The sequence below is a fragment of the Cicer arietinum genome, chromosome 2 (genome assembly GCF_000331145.2).
Source record: "Cicer arietinum cultivar CDC Frontier isolate Library 1 chromosome 2, Cicar.CDCFrontier_v2.0, whole genome shotgun sequence".
Lineage (NCBI taxonomy): Eukaryota > Viridiplantae > Streptophyta > Magnoliopsida > Fabales > Fabaceae > Cicer > Cicer arietinum.
In genome coordinates this window covers 52095210-52110008 of record NC_021161.2, presented here as the reverse complement: position 1 = coordinate 52110008, position 14799 = coordinate 52095210, and the positions used below count along the sequence as shown (strand labels likewise).

The window sequence follows — 14799 nt, the reverse complement described above, 5'->3', positions numbered from 1 at the left end:
TAACCTTAGAAAGGAATTAAAACTTAAAATTAAAAGAGCAAAAATAAAAGAACAAAAATTTGTTGTATACATACTATTTATATACAAATTGACTGGGCAAAAGTTTTCTATCCTAAGAAGATCTCTAAGATATATTAATGATGTCTCAATATGTTGTTTTAATATAAGGTTGGATCTCAATCATATGGTATAGAAAAATGTACAATAACTGAAGGGGTATTTAAGTTGAATACAATTCAAAAAATAAAATGATGATCAAATTTATTGCGTTTATGTTAGAAATGTTTCTGTACGTATGTCAAAAACTAGGAATGTGTTTGCACAAGTGGAATATGCTATTTTCCCTTTTTTTGTTGTTGTTGTTGAGACATAATTAGAGAATGAGAAAATCTAAAGCTCAAAGACTGCGTAAATAGACACCAACAAATTATCCGCCATTAAAATTTTCACACATGCAGTAGAATTTAGGTCTAGGTTCTCGTGAAAGAATAGTTAAATTGTTACCATCTAATATCGACTTATATTTTTTTAATGTAACACTTGATTTTTTTTGTTACCATGAAGTTGATCTTAGCATAGTATTTTTGTTAGAACATTGTTGATTGTAATGAGTAGTTTGTTTCCCTCATCTTTTTGAAACACAATTTTATTATGAATACCACTATTATATTTAGGTAAAAAAGAGTCACAATATTTCAATTATCTTATTTATTTTAGTTCAAAAATTAGTATCATGAGGCAGCAAGTTGTTTGGGCAATCACATTCGGAAGAGGGAAATTCCTAATATAAAAAAATGTTTCGCTTGAAGAGATGAGAATATAGAGATGAAGAAACATAAAGAATAAATCGAAGTATGAAAATAGATTGAATTAAAAAAAAATCTAGTAAAACAATAGACAGAAGGTTGGGTAATAATATAACATTTTTTGTTATTTTAAATTAAATAGCTATCAGCAATCATGTATCGCTTATCATTAATTAATTATTAAAAAAATACATCAGATCGAGAATAATACACATATAAATTGGTTAAAAAAAATAATGAATTTGCGAACAAACTCACCTAAATTAATAGCAGTAAAATATCTATAAATTTGACAAAATTAAAGTGACCAGAATACTCATACTTTTAATTTTTTGTCAAAGAATATAATTCAAATCTCCTAAAAGTGGTTGTAAAATGAACATTAATGCTACTTTAATTCATAATAATTTTATGTTTTTCATAAAAAATAAATAAATGAAAGTGCGATAATAGATAAGGTTTAAGTAATTTTTGTTTATAACAATTAAAGGACTTAATATTTAAATACTTATAATTTATTTTTGATTTTAATCATTTAGTATATTAGAGAAAGAAAGTTTTATAATGCAAAGTTCGCAGAGGAATTAAACACTAAGAATAAATTTTTATTATTAAATTAAATAAACAAATCTTAGATATTACTTGTTTTGGGATATAATTTAAAAAATGATAAAGATATTTTTGTTAGACAAATGATAAAGAATGAACTTCAATAAAAAAAAATATGGGAAGATCTAATATAAATTATGAATCATGATGTATTAATTTTTACAACAAGATCATTTAATAATAATAATAATAATAATAATTGTGGGAGTTAAAATGGACAACTGTAACTTGTACTGCTTGTTTGAAGTTGACAACTTATAATGAAAATAAAGACAAAAATTGGTAAAAGACAAAGTACATTATAAATTTGATCAATAGTAAGCCATCATTTCAGTTCATGCTCGTCGTTTCGTCACCATGTCTAAGTAATGGTGTTAAAATGGTAAACAAGAAACAAATTCTTTTACATTTAACCCTTTCTCTTGACTTTTGATACTGGCGTAAATGTCTCTGTACCATAACTTCTACCCAGCACCACTATCAACATCATCCAGGGTAAATGCAATAAATAGAATGAGGGACGAACACGAGACCTGTATTTCACATGTCATGATAGCACAAAACCTGCACCAGCTTTGTATTACGGGTTAGAAATGATCTTTGGCCAAACTATTCCATAGGAGAAGGCCCTTCTTCTATTTTGTTATCACTACGGTGCTCACTACCCAACATGACTGCCATTAGCATCAGCTTGCCAGCAACTGGAAAATCTTTGTGCTGCATCAATATTGTTTCAACTGAAGAGCTCATATCCCCCAAAGTCGAAGTCTCCATGTTTTCTTGACTCAAGGGCAATACTTGGTCAAACCCTTCTTCGAAGGTTTCACTTTGGGGTCCATAACACCTGCTTGAAGCCTGGAAAATTATAGTATTTTTCAAGCTCTCTAGGGTTTCCTCGTCACTCCATCCTTCAACCATGTATGAATCATGGAATTTACTCCAATCATCCTGACTGGCAGCCTTCTTCCAGCAATCCTCCAAAAGTTTTCTGTGGGTCTGGCGAAACGAAGAACTGGTCCATGCAAAGACATCAAATGTCCACAACGAAAGCTCTCGCTCTACACCTTCCAAGCACAATTTAATCAAGTCTTCAGGATGAAGCAGCTGATCATCACCAAGTTGCTTATCTTCAAGAGAAGTAAGACGTTTCATTACTTCCTCCTGCAGGCTAAGTGTATTAGTAAAAAATATATGAAAAGCATTCTTAAATGGATGTGACAAGGCTTATCTATTAGTGCATGGTGCGGCAAGTTCTCATGATCCAAAGCAAATACTAATTTCAAAAGACAAGTGGCGCATAAAACAGTCACAAGACTTCATCTGCCATTAGGCAGACAATTTCATTGTAATAAGTCTATTAAGAACTGATACCAATTGATAAGAACCCAACATACTATCAGAAAATTTAGGGAAGAATTCCCTTTAATTACAGTATAGATGGTAGATCTTAAGGATTTGACAAGCCTATGTTCAAAGGCCCCAACACTTTCTCAAATGACTAGATAATTTTCCTTCAATCCCTTCCTCTTCTTCAAATACAGTACAGCCTAACCCTCAAACTTAACCTAACTATATCCAACCAAAACTACCTTATCGCGTGAGATACTGAATGTGTGGGGGGGTTACCTAACACTTAAAGGACTCGGTAGACATGATTTTAATTGAAAACTTAAAGCATTTTTGTATCAGGCTCATGTTTATTCTCTCAACACAGCAAGTTAGCTCTCAAACTTCGGCTTTATGAAGTCCAAGTTTCATTAATGTCTACTATTCACGATGAGTAATGATAAATGCAATCAAAACAAAGAGAAGGTAACTTTATGAAGTCCAAGTATCATTAATGTCTTCAGTTATCCTCAAATTTACCTGCAACTTTAGAATCTTCAAATCAGCCTCAATGCGATCCACCTTCACCTGAGTACCAGCATCTTTACCAGCTGGTGAACAAGAGATGGTAAAAGTATTTATCAATGAATGCACTTTATTAGGAATTTACTATTGAAATGTTGCATACAGATTAGAAAAAATACGGTCTGAAAATTAAAGACAGATATTTTTCCAGTGATTTAAAAACTAGATCTAAAGGTGAACATGATATAAATCAATGGCTAACCAATCATATATAAAGCATATGTTAAGTAAATGCTTAAGGAATATGATGAATTTTGTTTTATCTATGAATAGTAAGCGGCAAAGGCCATGACGTAAGCGAAGGAGCACATTTATGGGAGAAGCAAATAAAAGATTTTCAACCTTCTAGGTTGTGTTCCAACAATTCCCAACCATCCGCAAAAGTGAACAACAAAGCTGCTGCCATTATGTCAATGTGATCTATTATCATACTTCCAAAAGCCTCACATGCTATGGATAGGAACCGGGTCTGTATTCCAATAAAGAGGAATGAACTCCGCCAATTTTATTTTATTTTTTAAAAACATACTAAAGAACTAGAAGGATCTTCCACTCAATCTCCTGATGCTCCCCTTCACTTGCCCTCCTGTTATTTATATATATTATATATCTTCATATCCTAACCTCTCCAACTATAACTAAATTTAAATAACTCTTTAAGTGAGTAACTAATGGAATGGGTAGGGCTACCTAACAGCAGCCAGATAACCAAATATCTAAGTAGAGTATCAAATGGAGATGATCTTCAATTCACATGGAGAACAAAAACAGCCCAAAATCTGACAATACTATCTATCACATAATGAAAACATCTAGAAAAATAAAAAATAGTATGAGGAAAGGAAATAATCAGCATAAGGCATGAAAAACTAAATACCTGCAAAGGCTGCAATCTTAGATAGATATAGAAGATTCTTTCTATCTGTTAGTCTTAACTTCAATTGCACCTGTTCTTTCTCTTCAGTAACTGCAGTAGACTGCACATTTTGTGCAAGAGCCAATGTATGAAGTGTTTCTGACGCAGAGGAAAAATGGTGAAGGAACAAATCATGAAGCCAAAGAAGATCTGGATGCTCCTTCAAGAAAATGGACAGTTCTTCTGGAAATTCTTCCCCTAGCCTTAACAACTCAGAGAATTGTTTGCTTTCATGAAGTTTCTTAAAAACATAATGACTAAATCCACCAGTAGGTCCCAAACTCTCATGCTGCACACAAACCACGGGGACATTATTGAGGGGAAAAACATTTGATGAAAGCAGACATCTGAGAGTAGTTATCAACAGTATCAAGAATACACTTCTTAAAAACAGGCAGCAGTAGTACATATAGAATCTTTAAGATCAAATACCACCAAATAGAAATCATAGACTATCATTTTCGACAGCCCAATTATGTATCAAAGGCTTCGGTTCTATTTAACATTGCTGGTTTAAGTGGTATACATATAAACAACTTATTTAGATGAATACAAGTGACCCAATTCAGGAGCTGCATGAAAAGGCACCTTTTTAGGACTGTAAAATGGCGAGGAATGTAGTGTAAGGTTTTTGGTATACCCGGTGATTGGTAAACATTGATGCATGGTCTTTCTTTGGAAGCTCCTTCAAACAATATTTACATGTTTAAATGAAATGAAGGAATTATGAAGTGGAGCTCAGTGAATTTGACGGCACTTTGGGGTTTGTGGTTGGACCAAAATGAAGAGATATTTAAGGAGCATTGACTGTCAAAACTATAAACTCCAGCTATGGAATGGACTCTTATTGTTTCCTTGCGGACTTCAGTCTTAGGACTGCAGATATTTCTTTGCAGTGAAACCCAGTTCTACCTTAGATTACTATCCATAGCAAAAACTATGGATCACTATGCTAAGAATTTCATCTATGCAAATATCTGGAAAAAAATTAACAAAAGCAATACAAAAGGAGAAACCATACTCATACCATAACATTTCTCAGTAACTCTGAGTCATTTACATCACAGCATATAGTCCACATAACTTCGTAGCATCCATGTCGTTTAGCAATTGATAGCAGATGCGAAGTAACCTTCATTGTGGCTTCTTCATTCCACTCTTCAGCTGCTCCAATAGAGTCCTGCAAAAGTAAATAATTGAAGAATATACTCGTATTTCACACCATAGTTGCAAGGATAAGGTAAGCAAAGTTGAAAAATAACCTTATGAGTAGCTTCAAATTCTTTGATTTGTTGATAAAGCGATTCAAGTAGCGCATCCCGTCGCTCCCAATATTCATTTAATAGACCTTTATGTTCTTCTCCACGCTCAATTTTAGCAGTAACGGCACCAGAATATCCCTCAAGTAGCACTTCGGCTAGTGCTTTTAAATGATTATATAACTCCAGTTTTGCTGTTATATCAAGTCCAGATGTATCATGTAACAACTGAAGTAAGACAGAGGCAACACTCCATATTCCCTTACGGACACCAGGTTGACAATACCAAGGTGTTAAACCTTCAGGAGGTGGATACCATAATCGATTCTCATTCTTATAGTCAAAACATGTCCTAATTATGGAAACACATGCATTTGAGAGTTCACATGCTCTCTGGATCTGGATTGCGAACTGATGCTCTGGTCTTATAACATACTCCAACTCTGCATCAAAACAGTAAAAGAAATCTTCAAGATCTGAAACCTTACTGTAGAACACTTCGGCATTATCTCTATCCATCAGGAGGACAGTATTCCGGCGAGCTCTCTCACCAACTAACTGTATCATGTCCCAAAGGGCACCTGACATTTGAATATCTACATTAGCACTTGAGGATCCAACACTAGTTGAACGGTTCTGGCTAATCAGACTTTGCAGTTCCCTCAGTTGAATCATTGCAGATAACTTTTCACCATGCTCCAAGATAATTTGCAAGGCATGTCCTGGCAATTGAAAAAACATTATTTAGTTATGGAACGTCTACATATTGTCCATTACATGTTTTTTCTTCATTGTTTCCCGCACCTATAGTTACTTATTTCAAAACCTTAATTTGTTCGATCAATCTAAAAAATGGCTCAGAAAACAAAACCATTTGTTCAATCACAAACTATTCTCACATAACATCCCAATCTATGACAACCAGAATTCATAATCCACATGCATATGTAAAGTCTAAACAACAAAAATCATCTACTCAACAACCTGTTTTATATTCACTCCCTTCCTCTCTTATTAAGTTTATATTGTTTTTAAATCCAGCATGAAAGGCAAATGGGAGAAGTTAATTAATCATCTATACACGTAACCACACTATGAAGGCAGAGGAGCAGACAAGGTGGTAATTAAGCTTCTATTTGGTATAGTCCATAGAGAAAAATACGTGATCAATGAAAAAAACACCCCTTACAGTTATTTACAGCATACTTCACAAGAAAGTTTCCAAGAAGTAAGATTATTTTACCATTTAAAAATCTATAATAAACAGCAGCCAATTATACTATTAGGTAGCTCATTTATTTTAATTTCTACCTAAACCATGAACATGATGGAAGAACCGGCTAAAAACAGAAGCACATAAGTTAGTTGGATATGGTAGTATTGCGAAAGGAGTGGTTTGAAGATTAAATCAAAAAATGAACTTTTGGAGAATAGATCGCAGATTTCATACTCTGCCTAGAACACAGCTCCTCATGGCATTTGGATAAAGCAAGAAAATGAAGGAACTTTTGATGCTTCTGCTGCTTTTCCAAGAGTTGGTTGGAAACAACGGCCATGGACAAAATCTCTGCACCTCTGGTTGTTGTCCAATGTTTAGCTAAGGTGTCAATGATTGATTTGCTCATCCGCACAAAAACATTGGTTTCTCCATCCCTTTCAAATGAACCAGAAGTTTCTAGCTTTTCAAGAGAGCTATCAACTTTACCAGATGACAAAAACTCATTGAAAAAATGATTTAGTAAAGCTTCTGATTCTTCATCTTGTGCAGTTCGACGTGTAATCCCACTCAAAGCTGCCCTTTGTCTATCTCCAGTACCCCATGCTTCAGAACTAGCCCTTCTAGGAGCAAAATTGCCTGTAAATGTAAGATTTCTTATCTCTTCTTGTGCAGATCGATCATTTGAGCTGCCTTTGCGTGACAAGCTCCGCTCAGGTGGTTCAACCCCTCCAAGTATGACAGCCTTCTCTGGTATTGCCCATATTCCTGCTTTCTCAGTTAATACAACCCATGCCCCTTCTTCATAATCATCTGCAGAAGGAAGAACTGATGCATCAAGTACTTTTCCGGCGTCATAGGGTAAATCAAACTGATAGAGTCGTGTAGCGTTTCTATGATAATGAGATACAGTTGCTGTTCCATCCCCAGATATTATGACTGTCGACCCGGACGGCCTGCCCCCTATCCGAAGCCTCATGGAAAATAAAAAGTCTTCATCTTCGACTCTAGCTTTTGGGATGATCACTTCAATAGGGTTTTTTTTCTCCAAAACCCTCTCATTTGTACTCTCGACCACATTCATTCCTGACTTATATTGCATGGTTAGAAGAGAATATTGCATGTAGCTTGAACTGCTAATCCTATCTTTACAAAAGGTTGCAACAAGAATGGTGATCACTTTACCATGATCATCTACCTGCACATCAAGAGGCCAGATTCCCTTTTGACCTGCCAAATCCTTCTTAATGCCAAGCTCAGCATCTGTTCCAACGATTTCCTGAGACCAAAGCCTTGAAACATGCATATCAGAACTAAACTCTACTCTGAAACACTGTATCTCACAGTCTGTCAATACCAAAAACTGCCGATTTGATTCCTTAGTAGAATGATGTGGAAAACGCCATGTCAGCGACCTCGGGTACCCTTTGTTGCCCACGAGTTTACCTGAATCACCCCCTTTGAGAGGGAACTGCACGATATTTTCATAAACTTTCCTTCGACGAATGCCAGTAGGACTGCATTCAAATTTCCAAAGCTCTCCATTTGAGCTACATGCAAATGCAACACAAGCAAAGCTACAACCGGGAACTGCAGAAGCAATCACAGAGTTAAACTCGTTCAATCCATTCAAACCAGTTCCCGGCTTACTTTGTCGTGTCTGCCTACTGAATGATGTTTTCTCACCGACAGCCTCATACTCATCAGAAGACGCAAGACTAGTAACCAGAGCATTACCTGACTGAGAATAAATCTCCGGCCAGTATAAAACAGCCCGAGTCTTTCTATTACACAAAACAACCGCGACAGAGTTACAATGTTTTGCAACCTTATCCGTTCCAAAAGATGAACTATCACAATTAACCACAGAAACCAACCAATTACCAGTATCATTATTGGCAACATCCACATCATTCAAAGGAATATCAAGAACAACACAATTCATAGAAGACGCAGGCGACAAGTAATTCCAAACAAACACCTTGCTTCCACTAATAATCCAAGCAAGTGATGTACTCTTGTCAATCCCACCAAACCCACCGTCTTCAACTGCATCACAGCATTACATCATATATATAAACAAAAACTCCTAAGCAATGAAGGATTACAAAATTACAAACATTGGTGCTAATTTCACCTTTGTCTCTTCCAGTTACACCCAAATAGATTACCTGAACTGACTTCACTTAACCTATGTGAACTTAATTTACCACATGCGTCAAGTGAACTCATGACCTATTTCGGTGTAACTGAAATAAAAAATAAAAATAAAAAAAAGCTGTGAAACTAGCAAAAGCGAACTGGCGAATTAATTAATGCCATAATTCTCACAGGGAACTCGTTTGTGCAACGAGGTGGATTGTTGATCGCGAACAAGATGAGGAAACTCGGAAACAAAAACAGGTTGAATTGAATCAGCGTTATCTTCTTTTCCATTTCTATTGACCTGAGGAACCCTAAGCATACAAATTTCTTTGCTAAATCAGAAAATTTAGAAACGGAATAAGCGAGAGAGAGAGAGAGGGAGGGAGAGAGAGAGAGAGAGAGAGAGACCTGGCGAGAACAGATAAGCGAGGAGTCGTCCAAGGAGCGGGAGTGCCGGAGGGAGGACGATTAGGGATGGCGTTGTCGTTGAAGGAGATTCGGCGGTGAGATGAAGGAGTAACTGGAGAATCAAACAATGTTTGATCTCTGGCATTGTTCTTCTTCGTTCCACATGAAAACATGGTTGCTTCAGAATTTAGGGTTTATGGAGGGTTTTTAGTTACAGTCACACTCAACTCAGCTACTACTACTAGTCAACTATGGAAGTGAAGATTTGAATTGGAGAAGAAAACACATAGGTGGACTTTTAGCCTTTTCCATTTTCTCAATCATCAAACCTCAATTCGATTCATACACCTTTTTTTTTTCCGTAAAATAATCATTTTTGAAGGTGTGTAGTTAAAAAAAATGATAAATTTAAAATAATTTAAAAAATTTATTTAAAGTCAATTAAAAAAAAATCATTCTTATAAAATTGATTTTTCATTAAAAAAATAAAAATCATTCTTAATGTGACAGAAAAACACAACAACTTTTAATTTTTGTAAAATATCAAAATTATTTCTTTAAAATATATAATAAACAGATATAAATGTCACTTTTATTTTATTTTATTGCATATACTTTTGCTTATGAAAAAAAAAATGTAACAAAATTTAGGAGGATAATACTCATTTTATTGCTCATTCACGTGCAATTATAATTTGTCTTCAAATGCACAATTTTCAAATATTTCCTACATTAGTATTACATATTATTAGTGATTATGCGTTTGAATCAACAAGCTGAATAAGAAAGAAAAAGTGAAATATAAAATAGATAACAAATTCAAATGAAAAATTGATAGAAATGACAAATATTTTAACATTTGTATCTTAAAAGGCTAATTGAAAAGGGAAAAAAAATGTAGAAACCAAACTAAAATCCAAAATTAGATAAGGAAACAAAATTGAACAAAAAAATTTAAGAAACTGAAATAAAATCTAAAAATAATTTAAAATACCAAAAGTATAATTTATTCTAGTTAAATTAAACTATTATTGCAAAATAACAAATAATTTAGCTAAGGAAATTAATGGACCAATACACAATATAGAAGTTACTCTTCACTTTGAGTGTGGTTGGAATGTAGAAAACAGATATTTGAATTGAACTTAAGAAGACAACATATATATTGTATTTATGTTCATATAGGGGGAATACATAATTACACAGCACCAGAAATTAGTGCACATAGGACCTTCTACATAAGAAGATTTCTTGAGGAGAATAAACAACCACGCTTTGGAATTGAAATTAAAAAAAAGAAAAAAGCTAAAAGTAGTTTTTTTCCTATATTCTGTTTTCTAGGCAAAGAGAAAATTGCTATATGTAGACACATGCAGAGGTTGTGTAGTAATCATCATGGTTCCAACTTCAATGAAACAACTCTTGATTGTCTGTTGGATTTTGCAACCTTTAAGAACACTGTAGATAGGCATGCCGGTGCCCACCATGGCCGCCGCACCTTTTGTTCCCCTTTCAGACAGGCCACTACAGACGTCAACAATCACACACATGAAGTTAGGGGCATATAACGGGTATGCAAAACACAAAAGTATTATCTATCTTCTTGCATAAAAAGTTACAATACAACAAAACAAAAGATTGAATATTTCATGTCTCCTTATCCATTAAACATGTCACATGTTCAAGAAGAGAACCTGAAAATAATTGTCTCTATCAAAGAGACAATTGTACCAATAATAGATACATGATATCAATTTCAATCTTTTAACTATTCCATACACTTTAAAATAATGGAATGGAATCTTTAATATGTTCTATCATAAAATAAAATATCCAAACTACAGTGCATGATAATTTAATTCATTGCATTCTATATCCATCTTGTCATTAGATATTCAAACATAGCATAAACATGTACTTCAATCACTTATATAGTATATTCATGTTTCGTAAGATTGCTTAAATGCTATGAAGCCCAAATACTTGATACAAACGAATACAGGAATGCAGGATAATTCTTAAAAACTAAATACAAGATATGGTCTACATGCATGCATCAACACAAAATTCTAAAATAATATGCATACTTTACATAAATGCATAATATCTGTAAAGAGACATTGATATTTTTTATTAATGTATAACTATATATATGTAGATGATGATTGCAACTAACAAAAAGATACTTGTGCTCATAACAAAAAAACAAAGACATCATATCTCTCTCTTATTCATATAAAAAAAATGTTATTTTCCTTGTAAATATGTCACAGATGTATTTTTCCCTAACCAATGTCAAAGTATCAGGGGAAAAAATTTGTTATCTTTAAAACAAGTCTTGACTTTGTTCAATAGTTAACTATTCAATTGAATCCTAAAGTATCGAGGAGGTATCCCAAATTTATCGATCAAGATTTTCTTTAAAAAAAAATTGGAGGATACTCCTTGGATACATATATATCGGATACGGATATGAAAGTATGAAACCGAAAGTTTAGCAATTTTGGAGTATTTAGGCTTCATAAATGGCATGAAATGAAACAGATTGTCACAACAATGATGTCCCAGTCTTACCTAATTAGGTGAAGAGCACAAATCAGATTGGTAAAAAAAAATCAAATAAGAGGTTAATGGCATGTTTTAGTCTTTTTACTGTTCAAGGGAGAGAGGGAAACCTTTAATCCGTCTCAATTCCTTGCACAATGTGATGAAGTCTCCCCACTTCATGTGGCAACGTCTTATGAAACGAAGGATCTGTTCGGTAGTGAACATAGACATCCCTTCCAGGTATTCTCCATTAACACCATTTTCCTTAAAAATTTGGCGATAACCACCAAGATTTATAGTCTCCAGCCACATGCCAACATCCTGATAAAACACACAAAAGATGAGCAACATACAGTTTCTATTTTGTATAGTCTCAAAGGGTTAAATCCCCCAAGATTCAATCCTAGCCAACATAGCTCTTATTAATATGCACAATTTTTTTATGAATATTAATATGCGCAATTCACAAACATTGAGTAACACAAATGAATTCTAAAAATAAAAAACTACATAGTAGAAGCATTCCCAAGATTACAACGTTATATCAATCGTTGGGAAATGGGAATAGAGCATCAATTGCATTGTACAATCTGGACCTATGAAATGATGAGCAAGTGCTTAAACATTTAAAAATACATATGCAGAATCATGCTGCTATCTTGAGATCTTGACGCGCATAATGCAGTGATGAGGATAAGTCATAAGCTTGCCATATCACCGATAAAGACGGGACTAAGGGCATAACCAAGACAGATAATAAATTAACCTCTAGTGTCACATTCTATATTACCAAGACATAATTGCAAATATCTCAGAAAGATGCATATGGATAACTTAACTGGAGGAATGAGAACTCGTTGACATGAAGAATTACACCTTGCATATGCCGCAGAAAGGTGTGACCATACTATGCGGGACTTATTATTTTGTTAGAAAAAATAATGTTAACCTCGGTTTTTAAATGATAATACAAACTGCGAGTGTTCAACTGAAGAAAGTTGTCTGTCATTAATCGGGAATTTATTCTAAAACCAGATAACTTGTGATCACAAACATAATCTACAGTTTAATAAAGGCAGCGAGATTCAATTTCACAAACAAGTGTAGCAAATTATTTCCCTAAATGGAAAATGACTTGAACATCATCCACCATTTTCCCCATTGCCCGTATTGTATTCAACTTTTCAACAGATAAAATCTTAAGAATTCATTTTTTCTCATATTTAACTAGTTAATCTAAGCTTTGTCTAAAGAAAAAATATATATAAGAACCAAAACTTTCTACTTCAAATTTGTCAGAATTTAATTAAGTATGGAAAGGAAACATAAATACGCAACAATTAGTATTATATTTAACACCTAATTAGACTATCTTAATATGGTAGATGTCAAATTCCAACACAAAACAAAATTATATTAAAAAAATAAATTAAATAATAAAATAAATATTATACAGCAAGTTCAACTCAAAGTTAGTATCTAGTCAAGATCTGATTATAAGATTAATAAAGTACAAATCATATAAAAAAGAGATTATAAATCATGATTTTTTTTCCTTCACAAAATACCAATAACAATTAAAAAAAAAAATGAAATTCAATTGAGTGAATGAATGAAATAATGAACCTCAACAGTCCAGATGAAGAAATCAAGAGGCTCCGGTGACTGTCCTTTGTTCATTTCACAAAATCAAACCTCCCCAAATTACACCTGAACAAAAACCAAACACATCATCATAAACACAAAATTAAAAATAAAATAAATATATATATAGGAAAATGATAAAGGGTCGAATTGAGAAGGAGAAAATTAGACAGACAAACTAAGATAGAAGGTAATATTGCGAGATCTCAATTACTCAACTTTTTAGGGAAATTAAAAAACAAAAATTAAAGAAGAAAAATAAAGTAAAAAAGTTATATATGCTTACCACTTTGTACGAGTAAAAATTGAAGTTAAAATTATAAAAATAAGAAGTAGTAGAAGAAGAAATTCCACATTTGTGTGTGTGTGTGAGAGAGAGAGAGAGAGAGGAAAGTGATGAGAGTTGTTTTTAGGGATAGAAGAAGCTTTTTCTTTTTCTGCTCAAAATTGCATGTTTTGCGTTAATATGCCACGCGACTCAATTGCGTCATAAAACCACGCGCCCCTCATTACTTTACTCATCCAACTCCACGTGACACATTTTGATCACTCATCCATCCCCCTTCTTCTCTTATGCATGTTTCTATATCTCAATTCATTCACTCTAAAATCAACTCATCACTTTTTGGTTTTTACATAAGGTTGTTTATTTGTAGGATTTGGTTAATCAAGATATTAGGTCTCCTTAACTTTTTGAAGATATATCTGTGTTTTTTCTTTTTTTTCAAATGTGTATTCATCTTATTTTAATAATATATTTTTGAAGTGAATTATTTTTTTTTTTTTAGTAATTTATAGTTTGTAAAACAATATTATGAGTTGTTATTTTTGAATAAATTGACAGGTGGTAACAATATGTGACTTGTTATGAGTTATTTTATATTTAATTGTTTTTTTTTTCTAAAAAATAATTTAAAGATTACTATCAATGTCTCATTTTATTTTACCAAGTCCTTAATAAACTCACAACTGATCGGTTTGATCGGATTATGAGATGAGCTAAAGTTTAAAATTTGGGTCAATTAAATATTATGACCGAATAAGGAACACACTAAACTCGACTTAACCCGTATTTTGTGCACTCCTACCTTCAACCCTTAACTCAAATAAATTGAGTTACCCAACCTCTTTTGAAGTGATTTACTGTTATGGATAGATGATAAAATATTAGTTAATGAAGATGAATTTTTAAAAATAATAAAAGTAATTTTTGACATTTTTATAATTTTTAAAAATGTAGATAATTATTTATTTGAAAATTTTGTCAACTTCTTATTAACAAGTAAAAATTAACACACATTTGATAAAATATTTTTGCAAAATAAAATTTTTCTTATA

General features: G+C 33.1%; 2 protein-coding genes across 3 annotated transcripts; both read right to left on the bottom strand.

Moving 5' to 3' along the window:
• Positions 1-1519: 1519 nt before the first annotated feature.
• LOC101503807 (nuclear pore complex protein NUP133) lies at positions 1520-9623 on the bottom strand. 2 transcript variants are annotated; one of them, XM_004491514.4, is made up of 8 exons: positions 9271-9623; positions 9049-9173; positions 6952-8766; positions 5505-6223; positions 5270-5422; positions 4204-4531; positions 3282-3352; positions 1520-2576 (listed from the first exon to the last, which is right to left on the bottom strand). In XM_004491514.4, the coding sequence occupies exons 1-8, from the start codon at positions 9441-9443 to the stop codon at positions 2025-2027; spliced, it is 3936 nt and encodes a 1311-aa protein (XP_004491571.1). In that variant the 5' UTR covers positions 9444-9623; the 3' UTR covers positions 1520-2024. The 2 variants fall into 2 exon arrangements, with proteins under 2 accessions (XP_004491571.1, XP_027187935.1); XM_027332134.2 differs by having other exon boundaries at positions 9049-9163; positions 9271-9408.
• A 765-nt stretch (positions 9624-10388) lies between these two features.
• LOC101503465 (uncharacterized) lies at positions 10389-13888 on the bottom strand. Its single transcript, XM_004491513.4, has 4 exons — positions 13748-13888; positions 13444-13527; positions 11946-12138; positions 10389-10794 (listed from the first exon to the last, which is right to left on the bottom strand). Exons 2-4 carry the CDS (start codon positions 13495-13497, stop codon positions 10664-10666), a joined length of 378 nt encoding a protein of 125 aa, XP_004491570.1. The 5' UTR covers positions 13498-13527; positions 13748-13888; the 3' UTR covers positions 10389-10663.
• Positions 13889-14799: the final 911 nt, after the last annotated feature.